Genomic DNA, 21,945 nt, shown 5'->3' with positions numbered 1-21,945 from the left:
TATATTTATCAGCTCTGACCAGAATGATTCTCAAACAGTTGTTTGCTTGATGGTTTCTTAAAACAACACAATCCAAAGATATCTGGCTTAGTTAAAAGGTCCTTGGCCCACTTCAGATGGACAATCTTCAGAGGATCTCCCACACTCCCCTTTGGCTCCTTTCACTAGTCCCATGATAAACTGATAGGAGAGAGATTAGGAAGAGAATAGGCAAATCTAATTTGTGCACACAAAGCTATGGAACCTAGTGAATGACTGCAACAGCCTGTTTTAGCTTTCAGACAAGGAAGGACTAAATCTGAGAAGAACAGGTAGGACAGAGAAATTCCATGAGGTTTGGGACAACTAATTTAGCAAGCTTGTTTACACAGCTTCCCAGCCCTGATGCTGGAGATAAGATAGTCAGTCCCCACCACCACTGTTCAGGGAGGCTGCTTTTCCATAAAGATTTGTTTCCTGCTTTCAGGGGACCAGTGAGGAGGGTCAGACAAAAGTCCTGCTTTTAGGAGAAAGGGAGGCTTAGGGCGTCATTAATTTTTTTTTAAATAACTTAAAAAAATAATAGTTTATTTTTACATCATTTTGTGCCTTTTTCCATCTCACTTGTAATCCCCGTGGGCTTCCCATCACCAAATCACTGTGTGCTGTCACCATAGTCCAGTGCATTTCCTCCATTCCCCCCCCCCCCCATTTTTGATCCCATTCCCCAATCCACCCCTGTAAAATGTCTCTGGTATATAGTTGTTCATTATTATTATTTTCTCTAGAGTGTCATTAATTCACCAGCTATTTCTCTATTCAAAATAACGAATATGCTCTTTGGCACATCTTGGAGCATCCTGACCTGGCACCTGATACAGTAATGCTATTTCTCTTTGATAGCTCTTCGCCATTAAAAGTGGAAGTCACATTTTTACAGGCTTAATAGTGCATTGACCACACCTTTAATAAATATGCATCTAAGCATCATTCTTAAAACCTGATTTTTTAAGGAGTGGCATAAAAACAATCCCTGGTTGCATTTTTATGGAAACACCTGTCCTGTCTCTGGAGCAGTTTCAAGCCCCAATGTGTCCATCTCACGCCAGTCCTAAGCGGTAGGATCAGTATGACTCCACTTTACAGAAGGACAAGCTGAGGCTTTTACACAGCAAGCCAATGAAGGGGTTTGCATGTGAACCTGGTCTGGGGACGACAGGGCTCCTGTGTTCAGTGCCCAACAATCTCTCAGGGACAACACAGTGAGGTCAGGAACCAGGATACCAAAATCAAGGTTACAGCCGCAACCGCCCTGAAAAAAAAAAATTGAGGCGCAGATCTTTGGGTCCCAAACCAGCTCCTATCAGGGCTATCCGTGGCACAGCCTGGGTCTTACAGTAATGTAAGTTGTACGGTGCATCCGATTGGGGTCTGGGCGAGAGCTGGGCTGGTGCCACGAAAATGGCAGATTCTGAACTGCTTGGGATTGAAAAGTTCGGAGAGCTCTGGACCTTTAAGGCGGGAGCAGGGGTGAGGGGGTTGGAGGGGTGAGGGGCGTCCGGGCAGAATGACATCACGGAGTGTCTGCGACGTTGCGACTTTAAGGCCACTGAGGGGCGTGGCCTGAGGGCGGACCTTGATGGCTGATTGGCATCAAGCGCTCTCCTCCCCTTTAAGAAGCGCCGGAGGGGTGTGGTCTTCGGAGCTCCTTTAAGGCGCGGTCCGCATCCGCCGTCAGAAAAGCGGCTTAAAGGCGACGCGTGGCGCGATGGCGGTGGTCCCACGCGTGTTCCGGCGGCGCGGGCGGCCGCTCCCCGCGCTGCTGTTGCTGCTGCTGCTGGCACTGCCACCTCCTGGGGGCCCGCCGGGCGCCGCCGCCTACTTCCCGGAGGAGCGCTGGAGCCCGGAGTCGCCGCTGCAGGCTCCGCGAGTGCTCATTGCGCTGCTGGCGCGGAACGCGGCCCACGCGCTGCCTGCTACCCTGGGTGCGCTGGAGCGGATTCGCCACCCACGGGAGCGCACCGCGCTATGGTGAGCGCCGCCGGCCCGCGTCCGGCCTCCCGCCCGGTCCCGCGGCCCTCGCCGCGCCCTGCCTGCTGTCCCCGTCGGGCGGGCCAGACCACACGCGTGTCCCCTCCCTGCGGTGCCCATCGGGATGGACCCACATGTGCTTCTGCCTGCTGTCCCCACTGGGTGGTCCAAACCCACGCGAGCCTCTTCTTGCTCTCCACCCGCCCTCACCCACCACCTCATTAGGATCGACAGGGCCCCAGCGCTGCCTGCTGCCCCCTTTAGGGTGGGTCGGGTCACTGCCGTCCGCGCTGCTCCCTCACCCCCAACCCCCTCCACCCTGTTCTGGCGGGTCTGGGACGTGAGTGTCGCTCAGGGCCGGTGACTCCCCGGGACACTAACCCTCTCTCCCACCTTCAGAGCACATCTAACTCCAAGAAGCGTTCCCCTGGGAGTACAGCTGCACTGCATGTCCACTGACTGAGTTTTGCTGCTGCTGCTGCTGCTTGGGCCCCTGACCCCAGCCTGAATCACACCCGCGTGCGTGCGTGCGTGGAGGGGGTTTGGAATCAGATGGTGGCCATGGCCCAGGCGGGAGTGACTCCTGGGAAGCAGAGTGGGGCAGAACCATGGAGTCTGGTGACTTCTGGTCTCCTGCCTCAGCTTCCTCATCTGAAAAACGGGATAGCGCTCTAAGCCTGGCTGGGTTTGTCTGTGAAGATGCCAGTTAACGGGTGTCAAGCCCGTAACCTGGCTTGGGCTGGTGCTCAGTGTCCAGAGCTGTGATTGTCATGCTGTCGCGGCTGCTCTCCTTGCTGACTCAGTGACCATTCATTTGGGAGTGTAGATCTATGGACTTTCCCAAAGGTCCCTTTCGCTCCACCCCAGACTCTCCCCAGCCTGGACAGTTTAAGCTGTACCATGCATAAGAAACATTTGTTGAGTGAAATAAACCAAAGCCCATTCTGAGACAGTGTAGCTCAAAGATCCAGGAAGGTGGCTGGCAAGTGCCTTTTACCGAATTGTAGATGTCTGGTACACAGCGGTTATGGGAGTTTAGATGCTCGACAGTGTTCAGAGCTCCTTAACATGTCTTTCCAAAATTAGTTTATTTAAACCCTCTGCAGCTCGAGGAAGTGGGTTCTGTCTTTGCTCCTGAAGATGAGGAAACTGAGGCACTGAGAGGGGAACTGTCTGCTCAGGGCTGTGGAGCTGATGGGGAGCCCAGCTGGGGTGCAGATCCCAGGTGGCTCCTCTGATGCCCTGTCCTGCCTCAGTCTCCCCAACTTGCTGACTGTCGCTCTCTGTCCACAGGGTGGCCACTGACCACAATGCAGACAACACGTCCGCCGTGCTGCGGGAGTGGTTGGTGGCCGTGAAGAGCTTATACCACTCTGTGGAGTGGCGGCCAGCAGAGGAGCCCAGGTGAGCGCCAGGCTCTTCCTAGACCCCTCAAGTCAGACTTGGCTGTACCCTAGCCACACATCTCTGGCTCTCCACTGCTCTGGGGTGGGACTCCAGCATGTCTGGCCCTGGCTGCTCTGACCCAGCCCTCAGCTCCACCAGGAGGCCGTAACCCCACCACTCACCAGACCTTTGCCCTGCCAGTCTCTCCGCCTAGAAGTCCCTCACCTCTTATCTTTCTGGGAGGCACTCACTGTTGCATTCCCAGACTCCATGTCTGGGAGGACAGACTCCAGGTTTCCTCTGCTCTGTGTGTTCTCCCCGGGCTCCTCGCACCCCCAGGAGTGACCTTCCTGGCGTGAGAGGCCCCTTCCTCTGGGTCCCTGTTCAGGACACACTCCCTGCTTCTGTTTTCTCCTCTAGCTTCTTAGCCTTCGGGCGCAGCCTTCCCACCCCTCCAGGAAGCCTCCTTTGGCCGCACCTGGGCTGCCCCAGTACCCCCCCAGTACCCCAGGCCTCGGTGCACCGCTGCCTCTCCACAGGTCCTACCCAGATGAGGAGGGCCCCAAACACTGGTCTGACTCACGCTACGAGCATGTCATGAAGCTGCGCCAGGCGGCCCTGAAGGCGGCCCGGGACATGTGGGCTGATTACATCCTGGTGAGCAGGCCAGTGGGTCGCAGTGGGCGGTCAGGGTGTGTGTAGAGTTGCCTTAACCCTGTTTCCCAGAGAGGGAAACTGAGACTCGGGGGAGCCTAGTTACTAGACTAGGTGACAGCAGGTGAGTGGAGGTGCTGGCGGTTGATGGTGGTGCCTGGGCCCTTAATTATGACGACCAGATGGACTCCTGGGCATTTGGGTTCTCTCCACCTTGGCCGCAGTCACAGTGACACCAAATCTTCACAGCTCACAGTAGTGTTCCCTGGTAGTCACAGGAGTAGGGTCGGCAGTCTTGGGGACACTGAAAGGCTGAGGCCCCATTTTCACTTCCTCCTCCTGGATGACCATGGCCTCTGTGAGGAAGAGGACAGTTGAGTGTGTTGGCTACAGTCATGTTTGGACAAGTGCCACAGGTCCCAGGCCTGCCGCAGGCCCCTCCCGCTCCTCCTCCTGCCCCTCCTCCTCCTGTCCCCTGGTGCCGATGGGGGAAGAGGGTGCTGAGCCTTGCCCTCCATAGCGGATGGACGCAGTCAAGCAGCCCGGACCTATGGCGGGTTTCTGTCTACACGCTGGGCTCTGGACTGGAGCCTGTCCCTGCTTTGTGTACCAGTCAGCGTATGCCTACAGGCCGCTCATGCTCGGCCCTGGGGATACAGTGAGAATCCACACAGGCCGAGCTGCCTCCCTAGTGACCCAGGAAGAGCAGGTGTCACTGGGAGCTGGGAGCCAGAGGCAGCTGGTGCCGCACAGCCGCTGCAGAGAAGCAGTGGGTGCTGCCCGGTGTCCTGGGCCATCAGGACACAGGTCACGTGAGGGCTCAAGACAGACGTGCCTGCCTCAGTTCTGGAGGCTGTAGTCAGAAGTCCAAGTGTCCAGGGCCTTGTTCCCTCTGGATGTCTCGGGGGGAGACATCCTGCCACTTCCAGCTTCTGGGAGCTCCACGTGTTCATGTGTTGTGGCCACATTACCCCAGTCTCTGTCTCTTTGGTCACATGGGCTTCTCTCTGTGTCCCCTCTTATTAGAAGGCCCAACTGACTCCTGCGTGAACCCACCTTCACGTAGTTTTTAATTATATCTATAGAAGTCCTATTTCTAGATGGGGTCACAGTCAGATTCCAGGTCTTAGGACATGAACATAATTTGGGGAGGACACCATTTAACCATGGTGACAGATGGCATAACCAGGGTGGGGGTGAAAAGCACGCAGGAGTGGGGGTGCCCCTTAGGAGGGGAGCCAAGTCAAGACTGGAAGGAACAAAAGAGGCAGCTTTGGTAGGGCTGGGGGACAGTGTCTGAGGCTGAGGGGACAAGGTCTGGGGGCAAGCTTGGTGTGTCCAGGGATGGATGCCAGTGTGGCTGGAGAGATAGAGAGGATGATACTGAGGATCATTCGGCTTTTACTTGGAGGGCAATGGGCAGCCATGGAGGGTGTCTGAGCAGGGGAGGGCTGTTCTGATTGGTGAGTTCCAGAACCATGAGCTAGTGCTCCTTGTGGGGAGCAGAGTTGTCACATCAGGAGTAGGGACAGCAGGAAGCCAGGGTAGAGAAGGCAGGCAGGGTCAGGATACTTTCTGAGGCAGAGGTAACAGGCCTTGCTGGGGGAGTGGACATGAGTGTTCCCAGAAGACCCCACATCCTGGGGGGAGGGTGGCTCTGTCTCCTGGGAAGGGGAAGGATGGAGCCAGCTCTGCTGGGAGCCCTGTGAATTGTGCCTTCCAAGACCATTTTTCAGATGGGCCAGAGGAAGCTTAAAGGGGTGGGGGGGGGCTCCCTGCACTGAGCACAGGCCGACCTTGTCTGCTTCCCTGGCTTGAGGTTGGCAGGTTTTCACCACCTTTCCCTCTGCAAAGCTGGGTGGAACTCAAGGTGTCCATTTAAAACTCAAAGAAGCTTTTGACACAGCCATATATTTTTGTAAGTGGGGCCTTTGGAAACCTACATTAGAATGTGAACTCGTTTGTCTTAACCGTTTTAATATTAAAAAGACCTCTCTTTTCACAAACATTGTGGGTGTTATTTGTAAGAAAATAGACAAGAAACAATGAGAGGCTTAATTAAGAAAGGAAAAAAAACACAAACTTGTCGCCTTACCTCCCAGAGAGACTTACATTGTGGCTATTTTTTTTTTTTTGAGTTTTTAATTGGGACAATTTCACAAAACAGAAAATTAAGGTTTAAAGTGAACAATTCAGGGGTGTTAAGCACATTCATTTTGATGTGCACCCACTGCCTCTATCTAATTCCAGAGTATCCCATCATCCCAAAAGGAGACCCCCTGCCCTGAGCAGTCACGGACAGCCCTATAACCACCGATGGACTTCCAAACTACGGGCCTGCTTACTCGGGGTTTTCCGTATAAATGACCTCACCCTGTGTGGCCGCTCAGTCAACCCATGTTTTCAGTTCATTCACCTTGGAGCGTGTGTCAGGGCTTGCTTCCTTTTCATGGCTGAGTGCCCCCCCCATAGGTGGGCCATTGAGTTCCTCCTACAGCGGTGGACACTCAGGTTGTCCTCCCCGTCAGGCTGCTGTGGCTTGTGGGCTGTGAACACAGGTGTGCGGATGCTCATCTGAGTGTCCACGTCCAGCTCTCTCGTTGTATGCTGAGGAATAGAATTGCGGGGTCATGCGATGGCTCCATGTTTAACTTTTGAGGCCCTCCAGATTGTTCTGGCTGTTTTACTGTATATATATATATATATAGTCAAAGTCCTACCCAAATGCTTGCAGAGGCTGGGTGGGGAACACCACACCGCCACGTGGTTTGTCCCCAGGGATTGCCACCCCCTGTCTCCAGCTGAGGCTTCTACTCAGGAATGCCTTTCCGTGATGCTAGGGCAGCCTGGAATTCCACTTCCTGCCATTGTGAGACAAGCGGTGTAAACATTGCAGACATCCAGTGTGGGACCCGATTCATTAAGATAAAGCACCCACCTCCTACTAGCTTGCGCCACATACACGACTTGTGTTTCCACTTCCTGGTGGGCAGCAGCGCCCTGGTGACACCCTGCACAGCACAGCCCGGGGCCGAATGCCGCGGTGGCGGGCCCTCAGCGTGCTTACAGCCTTGATGGCAGGACAAGGCTCCCGCTCAGGCCTCAGCAACAACACGGTCTGCTTACAAGGGGAAAGAGAGCGAAGACGAGAGAAAGGAAAGGTAGAGGCAGCGCCAGAGGTCTAGCGGTTGTCAGGCTGCTGTCGGAGCAAAGGCCAGATGCAAAGCTCGCAAAGGTCTTTGCGAAGGTCTCGCCTGAGGAGGCGCCACAGCAGTCAGCAGCGCAGTCCGAAGGCTGCGACAGCAGCTCGGGGAGCCTGGCCAGTCAGCGCCCAGGGGCGCCTGGCCAGTCAGCGCCCAGGGCAGCAGCGCCCGGGGCAGGGGGGTGTTGTGGGGGGCTGAGGTGTCCTGGATGTCTCGGAGGCGGGGCCAGAGTGATAGCCTTAGAGGTGCTGACCATAAAACCAGGAGCAAACAGCTCTTTGAGGGACGCCTAGACAGGGCCAGAGGGGTCGCTGAGCGGCCATGTCAGAGGCATGTCAGGTGTGGGAGGGGCGGTGCCCGCGCTTAGGGGCCAGCGCGCAGGGCTTCCTAGGAGAGTCTGGACTAACCTGGCTGCCCGGAGCCTCACTTCTTTTTAAGTGAATTTAATTAATAAATACATTATTTATTTATGCTTACAGAACTGGGGTGTAGGCCGGAGGCGTGGGTGGTGAGAGGATTCACCAGAGGCAGAGTGGGGAGCTGAACAGGCAGATCCACTGAAATGCACTGCTGAGGGGAGCAGCGGGTAAGACAGAGGTGTGACAGAGGTGTCACCTCCCTGGCTGGGGTCGAACTCTGGCCACAGTGGCTGTGGAGAGCTTCCTAGTGCTGGGCTTTAATCCATTGCGCCACCAGGGAGGGCCTCTCTACTATCTTTTTTGATGGCAACTCACATATTATAAAATGTCCCATTAAAAAACTGTATATTGGGCCCTCCCTGGTGGCGCAGTGGGTTAGAATGCAGCAATGCAAGCTGGCCACAGCTGCTTCAGTGTGAGTTCGATCCCAGGCCCCAGAAGTGACCCACATGGCGTGGCAGACCTCTCCTGACTCGCCCACTGCTCCCCTCAGCAGGATTCTTTGTCCATCTGCCTGTTCTGCTCCCCACTCTGTCTCTGGTGAATCCTCTCACTGCCCCTGCACCTCTGGCTTGTACCCCAGTTCTGTATGCATAAATAAATAAATATTTAAAAAAAAATAAACTTTTCTGTATTAAGAGGAAAGAACTCCTAGTGAATGTTCTTTCCACAATTAAAAACAATTGACAAAAAATATCCACAACAATGCAGTGAACCTCCAGGTAGGCCTGCCTGTCTGGAAGGTGGTGGTGACGTGGATTGGGGAGGACAGCAGCACTCCTGCCCCTTCCAAGGTGACCCTGGTTATGAGTTGATACCATATTTCCTTCCAGACTTTTCCTTTTGTGGTAACAAATGAATTTTTTTTTTTTAACCCCAACATCCAAGGTGTTAAGGGAAAAATAAGCTCATACAAATATTCTGTTTTTTAATTTTTTTATTGGTATTTAAGTCACATAGAAAGATGTGTGTCCTTCCCAGATTCCCGCATGCAGGTGACCTCTGCCCCTGACTGTCCCCGCTGACAGTTCTAAAGTTCCCAAGATGGAGCCATGTGTGTTGCTGTTGTATCTGTGGGGCCTGTTGTGTTCTGCGTGGTCTCTTCTCTTGCTACCGGGCACATTTTGCTGTGTGGACTTGGCTCGTTGTTAAGGACTGAGCTGTTGACTGAGGCGCTAGTCCCGTGCCTAGACCCCCAAGTGCCAGGCCTTTGCCCTGGTAGATCTGACCTGTGGCTCAACCTTGGTTGCTCTGGTGGCCCACACGGGTGTCCTGTCATATGTTTTGCAGTTCATGGATGCGGACAACCTGATCCTCAACCCCGACACGCTGACCCTGCTCATGGCTGAGAACAAAACCGTGGTGGCCCCCATGTTGGACTCCCGGGCTGCATACTCCAACTTCTGGTGTGGGATGACCTCACAGGTCAGGCAGGGGCCTTGGGTGTGGTGGGGCATTGGTGGAGTACTTGGGGGCCATGTGTAGAGTTAAGGGTTTCATGATTGTGTTTGCCCCTTGGCCCCCCTTCCTATAACTGAGGGGGAGGGAGTAGAAATACAGAGAGAGGGGATGACTTGCCTAAGCTCAGTGAAGTGGTGGTACCAGCACAGGATGTCAGGCACAGCTTGATCTAGGTGTCCAGACCGTGTTCTTGTCTTCCCCTGGCCCTTGGTTGGCTTCATTTTGAGATCATTTCTGGGACTTGATCCCAGCAACATCCACTCAAAATCCCTTCTGATGGGCTGTGATCCAGTTTTCTTTCCCTTGTACCTAGTACTAAAGATAGGAAAATGCCAGCCCCAATGGCCAGTCCCATCCCAGGGTGGAGGCAGAGATTATGCACAAAGCTGGGGTTACGAGTAAGGGGAGATGGGGCCCTGCCAGGGGCAACAGGCTGGGTGACCTGTGCCATCCCAGCTTGCTGCCTACCATTTTTTGGGTGGTATTAATATAACGTAAAGTGCACCACTTAAAAAAAGCATGTATTATATAATTAAAGTTTTATTAAGAGGGGCAACCTCATGGTAAATGTTCTTTCCACAATTAAAAAAATTGACAAACTGCCCTCCCTGGTGGCTCAGCGGGTTAAAGCACTGCACTGAGAAGCTAAAGCCACTTCCACATGAGTTCGATCCCCCCCTGCTCCGGAGGTGACCACATGGCGGGGCAGACCTCTCCTGACCCGCCCGCTGCTCCCCTCAGCAGTGTACTTTGTCGATCTGCCTGTTCTGCTCCCCACTCTGTCTCTGTCTCACCGCCCCTGAGCCTCTGGCCTGTACCCCAGTTCTGTATGTACAAATAAATAAATCTTAAAAAAAAGAAAAAGTTCAAAAAAAATTGACAAAAAGATCCCACAGGACACCCAGTTAAATTTGAATTGTTTCTAATTACCTATGTCTGTGTATGCTATGATCAAAGAAAATATTTAACATGCTTACGCTAAAAAATTATTTGTATTTATCTCAGATAAACTGTAGATATCTAAATTACATACCTCTTTATAGTTCTCTGATAACTATAGTTTTTATAGTTAATAGTTCCTATCTTTGTAGAATTTGATTATAATTTGTTTCTTACATTTACATCTGTCCCAGTTACAATCTAATACAGCTTCTGTCATATTCCAAATCATTTCATCCTTTTCTGCACTGAACGCTCATTAATGAGAATACATATTCAGCATGATTGTAAGAGCCACTATCCTGAGCATGTACAGGGATAAGATCAATGCCAAATATTATTCTTCATACTTGATTTGATGAAGCACACAGTTCTGCTTTCATGGCATGAACTGTTTTTCCATTCTTTAGGGTAAAACTTGCCATTTGAAAGTGAATAATTCACTGCTTGTTATTTTGAAAAATATGTGATAAGAATTTAGTTCTCATATGCTAGTAATTCCAGTTTGTACAGATGGGGAAGAGAGAAGTCAACTCTAGTTATTTCAGAAGCTTTTAAAATTTCTAGATTTCCCCCATACTTCCTTGAAGTCATGCTTCTTCTTCTTCTTCTTTTTTTAAAGATTTATTTATTTATGCATACAGAACTGGGGTATAGGCCAGAGGTGCAGAGGCGGTGAGAGGATTCACTAGAGACAAAGTGGGGAGCAGAAAAGGCTGATCAATGATGCAGTCTGCTGAGGGGAGCAGCGGGCGAGACAGGAGAGGTCTGCCGCGCCATGTGGTCACTGCTGGGTAGAGGATCGAACTCACACTGAAGTGTCTGCAGCTTGCTTTAACCCTCTGTACCTCTAGGGAGTGCCCAGAAGTCATGCTTCTAAAGTTCAATCAAAGAATAAATCAAAGGATTGCACATTATGGCCCCTTTTTAAGGGGCTCAGGCTGGGGCTTGCAGAGCAGCGGGATGCCCAGAGCTCAGGGATGCCCACACAGCCAGAACTGGTGCTGGGTCTGCTGTCCTGGTGCACCGTATCTGCAGTGGCGCCAGACCTCACGTCACACTAGGGACCCCCAGGGAGAACTCTACCTTCCCTCTGCAGGGCTACTACAAGCGCACGCCTGCCTACATCCCCATCCGCAAGAGGGATCGCCGAGGCTGCTTCGCGGTCCCCATGGTGCACTCAACCTTTTTAATTGACCTGCGGAAGTCAGCATCCCGGAACTTGGCATTCTACCCTCCCCACCCTGACTACACCTGGTCCTTTGATGACATCATTGTTTTTGCCTTTTCCTGCAAGCAGGCAGGTGAGCCTGCTTATGGGAATGAATTGGAAGCCTTGCTGGGGGTGATGGGAGGCATTTGCTGAACAAGTACAAGTAAGCCCACAGGAGTCAAGGGTCACAGAGCCAGAACTTCAAGGTGCTGGGATGGCTTCAGGTATAGGTGGATCCAGGTGCTCAGATGTCTACCCTGGCTTTGGTAGTTTACTACACTCCTAAGGCCCCTTTTTTATTTTCTCCCAAGGTCTTTGAAAAAGCCTATTTATTGCAGGTTATGCGTCTGTCGGCATTTTCCCACTTTTCTGGAGTTGAGCATGTATTAATTGCATAATTAGTGGAATAGCATTTTATGTATTAATTTTTTTAAAGATTTATTTATTTACACATACAGAACTAGGGTACAGGCCAGAGGTGCAGAGGGGGTGAGGGAATTCACTAGAGACAGAGTGAAGCACAGAACAGGCAGATCGATGAAGTACACAGCTGAGGGGAGCAGTGAGCAGGTCAGCAGAGGTCTGCTGTACCATGTGATCACTTCCCTGGCTGGGGATCAAACTCATGAAGTGGCTGAGGCTAGCTTTGTAGTGCTGTGCTTTAACCTGTTGAGCCACCAGGGAGGGCCTAGAATAGCGTTTTAAAGAAAAAGTGAACACAGCCAAATGTGGACCTGTGAGGGCTGGTAAACTATTGCCAGAGTCAGCCCACCATCTTTTTTTGCAGTGCCAGCAGCTAAGAAATCCTTACATATTAAGGTAGTTGGAAAAAACAAAAAGATTTTGTAATACCTGAAAATTATGTGACATTCAAATTTCAGTGCCTGTAAATGAAGTTTCATTGGCTCAAAGCCACCTCTTTTCATTTAAATGTTGAATACTTCTGCCACGGCAGAACTGAGTCTATGAGAAGAACCATCTGGCCCACAAACCTAAAATATTTGCCATCTGGCACTTTACAGAAGTTACCCAATTAAAATGAAAAGGACATCAAGGAGTTTTTCACTTTAAAAAGGATAGGCGCTCGTGATACAAATTTAAACTATCCAGAAAAAGTTAGTGCAGAAGGATGTGTTGTTACTCATGTTTTGTCCAATTGCATCTCATATTTGCTCACAAACGTGCATCGTTACTATTCGCTCCGTCTTGTGGTTTGCTTTGCCACAGACACCTGCAGGGACCAACACATGTTAATAGTTCCGGACTTTCCCATCACCTTGCCTGGGGTCCTTTGGGTTATTTCTGATTCCTCATCTCTGTACCCTGGGAGCCTCCAGGGTGTATATAACCTACACCTGCCGGCGGGGGGTGAACCCCTTTCTGGCTCCAGCTCCTCGTGTAGTGCCGAGGGTCTTGCTGTGCCTGGAACTGTCGGCCTTTGTAGGCTCTGGCCCCAGTGGGGCTGTGAGGTTGACGCTGCTGGTGGGAGGGGGCTATTGCTACCCACTGCGCCCTTTCAGTGTCCACTGTCATTGCACTGCCTAGAGATCCAGATGTACGTGTGCAACAAGGAGGTGTACGGCTTCCTGCCTGTGCCACTGCGTGCCCACAGCACCCTCCAGGACGAGGCCGAGAGCTTCATGCATGTGCAGCTGGAGGTCATGGGTGAGTCCACCTGCGCCCGCCCTGGAGGGCCCAGTTGCCTTCCTTTCTCTGCCATCAGGTCTTCATCCCGGGAACAGTGAGTGTCCGCTGTGTGCCGGTTCCTTTGCTGGGCTCTGAGGACCTGATATGAGCACAGAGGATGGTTGTCCTGTGCTCACAGAGCCCTGGCTTGCAGGCAGCTGTGCACAGTGTGCTGGAGCAGTTAGGGTCAGCTTCCTGGGGAGGTGTGTTAAGGTGCTGGGTTGGTAGAATTAGCCAGAAAGAGGATTACAATAGGAGGGGGCTTTTTCAGAAGCTAGAAAATCTGGAGGAAACATGAGCTTAGGGACCGGGCAAGGTTGGCTGGACAGAAGTGGGGCTGGTAAGCGGCGCATGGCTAGCAGGCAGGGGCCTTAGACTGGACTGAGTGCCTGCCTTTTCCTAGGCCAGGGGGCAGCGGCTTTTCACTGATGAGTCATCACGTGCATGTCTAGGATATGGCCCTTTCAGACCTTTTCTTCATCTGTGCCCCTGCCAAGCCCCAGGCCCACTGTTTATTTAATATTTATATTAAATAGATACTTTTCCCCCCATTTGAACTCATTTATTTAAAATAGGACACGTTTTGCCATCATTGCAAACTCATGTTTTTCTAATACACATTCAAATAATTTTGTTACTCAGCTAACAGTCATCCTTCTGGTGGGCCGGTAGCCAGGATGATTTCACAGTGGTGGCCGAGCCACAGCAGGGCTGTTTGAGGAGGGTTTTCAGAGCAGCCAGGCAGAGTGAATGGTCCTCTCCTGCAGACCACTCACATCCCCTGGAAACCCACCTGCTACACAGATAGGTAGGGGATGCAGGGACCAGGCCCTCAGGCTGTTTCCCAGCTAATCTGTTTCTGGAAGGTTCTCTGTGGGGAGCTCCCCTTGGTGGCTTAAAGTGGAATTGCTTCCTGTCCTCTTACAGCTATACCCATACAGGTTTGTGTGATTTTACTGTGATGTTCTCACCAAGACAGTCACCTAACAACACCTTTCTCAGCATAAGTCCCTGTTGCTAAGTGACGCATGACTATATTTGTACACTCTGCCTTGGTCTGCATGAGAACTGCATTTTTTGTCTACCTGTGTGTGAACTTAGACCTAGACTGTCCGTGTGATTTTTCATGTTTTAGAAATCTTCCTAATGATGAAATTCAGCCTGTGGGACTGGAAATCCTACAGCTTGCTTCTTTGTCCACGTGCTCACGGGTGATGGGCTCTTTCCCGGTTGGTCCTGTGACCTGGCTTGGTATAAGTCACCTTTACTGATTGCACTGTGAGGCTTATTTTGTATGCTGGCCTGCAGGACACCTGCCCTGGGCCCCTGCCCCTATCCCACCCACTGACAGGCTTTGCCCTTTCCACTCAGGTGTGGCATTTTCATGCAGCTCCAGGGTCTGCACCCCCAGCCACCAGGGGCCACTCCCTCGCCTTGCTGCATGGTGTTCCACAGATATCTGCCTCCCAGGAACTGGGGCAAAGGCCAGACTTCTCTTTGGGCAGGACACCTAGGATTTAAACGTGGGTCCTGGTATCCAAAAGCCTGCTCTAGGGTCTTAGGCTACTCTCAGGAGGGCAGTGGGGATGGCCAGAGCTGGGCAGAACTCTGTGCAGAGTTGGCAGAGGGACCCTGGGACATAGTGTCTCTGGGCAACTCAGTCTGGGAAGTGGGAGGCTGCTGAGATGGTTTTGGGCCCTGGCCTTGCCCAGACAGAGGGACCTGTGTCCCCTAAGCTCATGTGGGGCCTTACTTCTTGCCAAGGTGAGTGGCTCCTTCCTCAGTGTGTGGAGTTTTTCTGGGTTGGCCTGTGGGTGGGCAGGAGCTGCATGGGCTCATGTCCAGTGTGGACTCCATCGTTCTAGAAGAAACTGCTAAGATATCCCGGAGCCTGGGGCTGTAGTCTGAGTGTCACTCAGAACAGCAGGTGGGAACAGTGGCCCCCACTCTGAGTCTTGGCACACGCCGGCTCTGGCTGTGTCCCTCCAGTCATTCAGCCGTCCTTCCCTGTGTCTTCTCACCAGCTACACTTGTGGGTGTTTCTTAAGTCCAAATCTCCCACTTTTATAAGGATCCCAGTCATTAAATAGGGCCTGCACTAATGAACTGGTTTTACCCTCTGTATGTTTATGCACCATATTTCTAAATGAAGCCACATCCCCTACCAAGGGTTAGGACTGTTTTGGGTCACGAGTCACCCCGTAACAGTGTTTGCGACTTGAGAACATCTGTTCTGAGAGGTATATCAAGCCCAGCGTGCAGAGAAGGAAAGCCACTGCCCAGATGGATCAGGGTCACTTGGCTCTCTCCTTTGTTTATTCTGCGGGTAACTACTGAGCTGTGTGGAGCAGTGGGAACCCAGTGGAGTGGACAGCCCTGGTGTCTGAACTGCAGCTAAACAGAGAGACAGGGAGCTGGGGTGATAGAAACCACAGAGGTGGGGAAGCCCCCATGATACCAGCAGCTTCTCCTCTCTGCCCTGCAGTGAAGCACCCTCCTGTGGAGCCCTCCCGGTTCCTCTCCACACCCACAGCTACACCGGACAAGATGGGCTTTGACGAGGTGGGTGGACCTTCCCTGGGGGGTGGGTGGGGGTTGGAGGGTGTGATGGAGGGACCAACGGAGGGTCCCATGGAGGCTGTGGGCCCAGGTCTTCATGATCAACCTGAAGCGGAGGCTGGACCGGCGGGAGCGCATGCTTCGGGCTCTGCAGGCGCAGGAGATCGAGTGCCGGCTGGTGGAGGCCGTGGATGGCAAGTGAGTGCGAAAGTGGGGACAGATGGTCGCCGGTGCCAGCCACGGTCAGGGAGTGCGTGTGCTCGGTCAGAGGCCTGCACAGTCACGGTGGGGGCTGTGGATAGAGCTCTCTGACCCTGGCGGGCCGTCTGGCAGATCTGCGAGTTCACCGCATCCTGGCTGTCGGCCGCGGCCACCTCCCAGGGCCTGTGGGATGCGGACAGCAGGAGATGGGGGAGAGTGGAGTTGGGGGGCACTAGTGGTGGATGCCCCCACAGAACAGCTCTTCCAGGGAACCCCTCCTTTATCTCTTCCAGGGCCATGAACACCAGCCAGGTGGAGGCGCTGGGTATTCAGATGCTGCCAGGTTACCGGGACCCCTACCATGGTCGGCCCCTCACCAAGGGAGAGCTGGGCTGCTTCCTCAGCCACTACAACATCTGGAAGGAGGTGGGTCCCAGGCAGATGGTTTGGGGAGGCAAACAGTCTCCACACACACTGTCCTCCTTCGGGGAGTGACACCCCTAAGCTGTCTGCTGCGTGTTGGGTGGGGCAGCTACAGTCCTTAACTGTGTGGATGTGAAAACTGGGATTGGAGACAGAGGCGGGGCACCAGCTTCTGGACAGGGGGGCCTGGGCCCTGGAGCCTCAGGCAAGTTCTCTCCGTGCTTAACCACTGTCAGGTATTGATGGAGCCTGGACTGTGTGACCTGTTTTTGCTAATAGAAGTAACAGCCACGGTGACATTGACCATTGGGGGACCCCATGCTGGGGGTGCCGCATTAGCCTAGGGGCGTGGGTGGAGAGACTGTCATGGGTGAGGCCTCCTGGTCAGGATTTAAGCTCCAGGCCACAAGTGTGAGGCAGACAGGCGTCTGGATGGAGGGAGGGGGTTCCTGGGCGGCGCTCCAAGTTGGGGGCAGTAGACGCTCGCCAGCTTGCCCTCCTTTTCTAAGATTCAGCATGGATGGGCTGGGCCAGAGGCTGTGGTGTCCAGGCAGCCCTGGACACAGAGAAAATCCGACTTCAGATCCAGCCCAGCCTCCCAGAAGGGTGAGCTCTGTGAGCAAGGAAGGCTCTGCCCAGTCTGAACTTCAGCTTCCCTAGATGACAGATGTGACCTCAGTGGGCTGTCACGAAGATTCTCAAGTTTATTCGTACAGGGGAGATTTGCCAAGCATCTTCCGTGCACCCATTGGTGCTTTTGCTAGTGATTTAACAATGACCAAGACAGAGCTGGCCCCCCACAGAGAACTCACAGCCCCAGGAGATGGGGAGCCTAACAGTAAACCACGAAGAAATAAGTGAGATGCATCTCTAGGAGGGCCCAGGGTTGTTAGTTGTCCTCAACTGGTGACTTTGAAGCACAGTTTGGAAGGGTGGGTGACATCGAAGCTGAGCTGAAGGGCGAGGGGAAGCCTGCCGGCCACAGGAAGCCGCAGTGTGAAAGAAGCAGTCAGGCCTATGCAGGTGTACAAGGGGGAGGTGGCGGCCACCAGGAAGCGCTTCCGGATCTGGCGGGGGAAGGGGTGCACTTGCTACTTCTGGTGTCTTAGAGCCTTTAAGCAGAACTGTCTTCCAAGTCAGCTGCACCTTGGTCTCCTGGCGACTGAGTGGGGTGTCCTTCCTCAGGTGGTGGACCAGGGGCTGCAGAAATCACTAGTGTTTGAGGATGACCTGCGCTTTGAGATCTTCTTCAAGAGGCGCCTGATGAACCTCATGCGGGATGTGGAGAGGGAGTCTCTGGACTGGGACCTCATGTGAGTAGAGGGGCCCGAGGAGGGGCTAGAGCCTTTAGATCAAGGGCACTGGCTGGGCCAGCTCTTGGAGGAAGCAGGAGGACTCATGGCCCGTGAGAGGGCCCTGTGGTTCCTGGACCTAAAAATAGGTAGGACTTGGGGGCATGGATTAAGGTTAGCTTCTCATAGGATCGGGCCTTAGGAGGGTGACCTGGAAGACTTGGCTGAAAGCCTTGAGTCACACAGGGGTTGGGATTGACTGGGGCCTATACAGATGAGATGTGGCTGAGATCTGATGTGGCTATGGCTGAGGAGCTTGGAGTATGACCAGAGGCAGGGACACAGCTGAGTGTTGTGTGATAGCTGGGAGCCTGGGTCTTAGGCCAGCACGAGGCAGGGGCGTGGCCAGCGTATTTCTGGAATAGTCCTTTGGAATCTCATGTAGGTTGGTTGTTTCTTCTTCCCTTCACTTCTCTCCCCACCCTTCCATCTTTATATCCTTTGTCTTTCTCCCCTTTCAATGCAATATCCTGCTCTGGTGTCTGGGCCCCAAACTCTGGGTATTATTATGAACAGTACCTGCTCTCCTCGACCATACATTTGCCCAACAGACTCATGACTTCTGAATCAGAGGATGTCTAATCACTCCAGCCTCCCCCACTGTAAACTTTCCATGACTTCCTAGTGCCCTAGGACAAAAATCCACTATCCTCCCTGAGACCCCAGACCTGGCCTGGTCCAGCTAGTTTAGCTTTTTCTTTCCTTCCCAAGCATGTCAAGCCTGATGCCATCCTAGGGGCCTGACATATGCTCACGGGATCACTGACTTGCTGGGTTAGTGTTCTCTGGCTGACATGAGGAGGGTGACAGGGACCCAATCTTGTATCCCAGCTATGTAGGCCGGAAGCGGATGCAGGTGGAACACCCCGAGAAGGCTGTACCCCGCGTAAGGAATCTGGTAGAGGCTGATTACTCATACTGGACGCTGGCATACGTGATCTCTCTACAAGGTGCCCGCAAACTGCTGGCAGCCCGGCCACTCTCCAAGATGCTACCTGTGGACGAGTTCCTGCCAGTCATGTTCGACAAGCACCCAGTGTAAGAGGCGGTTGCAGAGGGGAGGCAGGCTGTGGTCTGTAAATTTCCAAGGTAGGGGGTGGCAGGGGACATGAGGATTGCAAATCCAGGGAGGTGTCTTTTCCTTACCCTCATCTCCCTCTACTGTCCCTTCCCTTAACCCACTGCTGCCTTCTCTTCTCTCCCCACAGATCTGAGTACAAGACCCACTTCTCTCCCCGTAACCTGCTTGCCTTCTCTGTGGAGCCCCTGCTTGTCTATCCCACACACTACACAGGGGATGACGGGTATGTGAGCGACACAGAAACCTCAGTCGTGTGGAACAATGAACATGTAAAGACCGACTGGGACCGTGCCAAATCCCAGAAGATGCGCGAGCAGCAGGCGTTGAGCCGGGAGGCCAAGAACTCAGATGTGCTGCAGAGTCCGCTGGATAGTGCTGCCCGTGATGAGCTCTGAGTGGCAGTGGCCAAACACCAAAGCAGCCATCACGGCTCAGCCTCCACATGCTTGCCGGGGACCGTAGAGCCCCCTTGCACACCTCCAAGAGGCTGCATGGGGCTTGCCATGCAAGGCAGTGTCCTACCGTCTCTTATTCAGCAGTTACATGCACACATTCGTTAATGCGGTACCTGCTGTATGCCAGGGCTTGGCACTGGGAGGTTGGGTGCCACCTAGCTATGACTCATCTTTTCATGTGCCCAGCACGTTTAGCATTTGGTCTACACCAGATTCTTGTGTTACAGATATAAATGAGGCATAATTATTCTCTCAGTCATGAAGCATTTATTGATGCTCCCATCAAGAATCAGTCAGTAGTTATACACATTATTTTAATTCATTTAAGTATTTTTGGAGTGCCTACTGTGTGTTGGGCTACAGTCTAGGCTCCAGGAATTTAAGATAAACAAAACATTTTCATTCTAATACATCTTGAGCACCTGTTACGTGCCCGGTACTTGTGACAAAAAAATAAGTTCTTGATTTAGTACATTTATTAAGTGCCTACTGTGTGCTGGGAAATGAATAGATGCTGGGGATAAACAGGTGCTTTTCACTTTTTAATCAATTTCTTCCTCACATCTGAAGAACACCTCCTATGTGCCAGATAATAGATACAAAACAGCACGACAAGTCAGCAGTCTTGATCACTGACGTGTGAGCTGGGATACAGAGATGAATAACACGTGTCCTTTCACCATACAGCAGGCATTGAACACCTACTGTGTGCCAGACCTCGTGGACTTTTAGTAGGGTTGGAGAACGGTTGAGTTAGTTCTTCCTTACTTCCCTGTTGCAGACAATACCCTCCCCATCCCCCTGCCCAGGAGGGAGGGTGGCTCTTCCCTTACCAGGGACAGCCATGAGTCCCAGTGACCACGTGGCTACATATAGGTCCCCTGGGACCCCGCCCCCCCGGAGGGGGCAAGGGACAAAGCTGGGGGCTGGGTCTCCTGTGCCTACCCCTGGTCCTGTTTGCTTGACCTCCCTGCCCTGCATCTCAGGTGTGGTCTCTGCCTGCTTGATGGGGTTCCTCTATCTAAGCCTTTGGTGGGATCATGTATTTGGGGGCCTTGTGCGCCTCAGCCTCAGCGCAGGCTGGCTTCAGCTGGGAGCAAATGTCAGAGCTGGCCAGCGGTGCTTCAGTCTTAGGAATAATTGCTCTCCAGTTCAGGTGCTGGATAACTTGCCTTTTTTTTTTAAATTAAATGCTTCTAGTTGGTTTTCATGTAAGTCAGTGTTTTCTTCTTGTTCCAGTTCATTGCCAACATGTTACCTACACTCCTCACCTCTGCCGTCTCATAACAGAATAAGGAGGGAGGCTTGAAAGCCCAGGAAACAATCCTCAAGGTGAGGGTTTGAGGAATGAGAATTCAGGAAGTGACCCCAGGAAGTGTTGGTGAGATATTAGTCAAGGAGGGAAAGAACCCTGCAGGGGATCAATAAACAGTTGACTCTAAGGGAGCCTCAAGGCAACCTGAGTCTGAGTCTGCCCTGAAGATTCCCACCCCAGGGGCAAGGAAGATGAGAGCCTAGACCTTCTGTGTCAAATACTTAAGGCTTGCCGTGATCACTGAGCTCTTAGGGTGTGTAGGCATTTCTGGAGCTCTTTATAAAATAATACAGATCCTTGTAGAAAAATTGGGACAGACAGCCAAGTGAGTGAAAAAGGCAAAATTAAATCACACTTCTTACAGGTAGCACACAGTATTTTGGTGGAACACCTTCCAGCCTTACCCACCTGTTCCCACTTACCTGGTACAAATGGCTACATGTTTTTCACAAGAGGATCATGTTCTATCAGCTGTGCTGTGATTGCTTTTCCTCTCCTATCCAAACAAGTTTTATTTCATAAACATGGGATGAGATTGTATCTGTTTTCCAGCAACTTTCCTTTTCAATTGAATAAAGTATTGTGGAGTTCTAATCAGCACAGATGTGTACCCATCCTTTTAGCACTGTTAGTTGTAACGTTTGATGGCAATGCCAAACTGGGCAGTGAAGAGCAGTACACAGCAGATCTCTTCCTGGAGTTTTTATTTCACTGGGTAAATTGGCCCAGGGGGTGTTGCAGGGTTGGCAGGGCTGCACACTGCATGTTCAGTGGCCGCTACTGTACTTGCTTTTCTCCTGCATTATGTATTCAACAGTCTGGATAATGTGAGTTTTTTAACCTCTGTAGAACATTGGAGTCAACTCTTGTGTTACTGGTACATGTGGCATTTCAAGTCTCATTTTAACTCAGCAGATCTCAGAGGGAGGTGATTTCATCCCTAGAAGACATTTGGCAATGTCTGGAGCATGTCAGCAAATGTGGGTAGCATCCGGTGGGTAGAGCCCAAAGTTGCAGATAAATAGGCAACAATACACAGGATGCCCCACAACTAAGAATGATATGGACTGGCCCTCCCTAGTGGCACTACGGGTTAGGATGCAGCACTGCAAGTTAGCCATGGCTGCTTCAGCATGAGTTCGATCCCCAGCCCCAGAGGTGAGCCACATGGCACAGCAGACCTCTTCTGACTTGTCTGCTGCTTCCCTCAGCAGCGTACTTTGTCGATCTTCCTATTCTGCTCCCCACTCTGTCTCTGGTGAGTCCTCTCACTGCCTCTGCACCTCCGGCTTTTACCCCAGTTCTCTATGCACAAATAAATAAATCTTAAAAAAAAAAATTAATGGACCTCAGGGTTTACTGTGCCAATATCAGCCAGGAGAGACTTGTCGTTTCTTCTGGAATGTTCCCTGTATATGTGTATTTTCCTCATCATTAGTGGTTCATATTCTTGGGGAAAATTCTTCAGTTGGTTATTTCCTATGCAGGGGTGAGAGGTTTCACCAGAGTCAATGGGGAGCAGAACAGGCAGATCTACTGAAATACACTGCTGAGGGGAGTAGCGTACAGGTCAGGAGAGGTCTGCTGC

The 21,945-nt window shown here is 52.2% G+C and overlaps 1 protein-coding gene across 1 annotated transcript; it reads left to right on the top strand.

Annotated features, from left to right (window-relative positions):
* The first annotated feature begins 1,636 nt into the window (after positions 1–1,636).
* COLGALT1 (collagen beta(1-O)galactosyltransferase 1) lies at positions 1,637–21,104 on the top strand. The gene is made up of 12 exons (XM_004688627.2): positions 1,637–2,010; positions 3,304–3,414; positions 3,936–4,053; positions 8,963–9,097; positions 11,172–11,376; positions 12,831–12,950; positions 15,457–15,533; positions 15,622–15,728; positions 16,025–16,157; positions 17,340–17,467; positions 18,338–18,544; positions 18,715–21,104. Exons 1-12 carry the CDS (start codon positions 1,748–1,750, stop codon positions 18,980–18,982), a joined length of 1,872 nt encoding a protein of 623 aa, XP_004688684.1. The 5' UTR covers positions 1,637–1,747; the 3' UTR covers positions 18,983–21,104.
* The last annotated feature ends 841 nt before the right edge of the window (positions 21,105–21,945 follow it).

The sequence above is a fragment of the Condylura cristata genome, unplaced genomic scaffold (genome assembly GCF_000260355.1).
Source record: "Condylura cristata isolate star-nosed mole 26May11 unplaced genomic scaffold, ConCri1.0 scaffold00024, whole genome shotgun sequence".
Taxonomy (NCBI): Eukaryota; Metazoa; Chordata; class Mammalia; order Eulipotyphla; family Talpidae; genus Condylura; species Condylura cristata.
The sequence above is the reverse complement of the archived record's forward strand: the minus strand, read 5'-3'. Positions and strand labels throughout refer to the sequence as shown.

Bases quoted from the DNA above. Each gene is read 5' to 3' on its own strand.
- COLGALT1 (XM_004688627.2), top strand. From the start codon at position 1,748: ATGGCGGTGGTCCCACGCGTGTTCCGGCGGCGCGGGCGGCCGCTCCCC. The intron at 9,098-11,171 runs GTCAGGCAGGGG...TTCCCTCTGCAG, and splicing joins GGTGTGGGATGACCTCACAG to GGCTACTACAAGCGCACGCC. The intron at 16,158-17,339 runs GTGGGTCCCAGG...GTCCTTCCTCAG, and splicing joins ACTACAACATCTGGAAGGAG to GTGGTGGACCAGGGGCTGCA.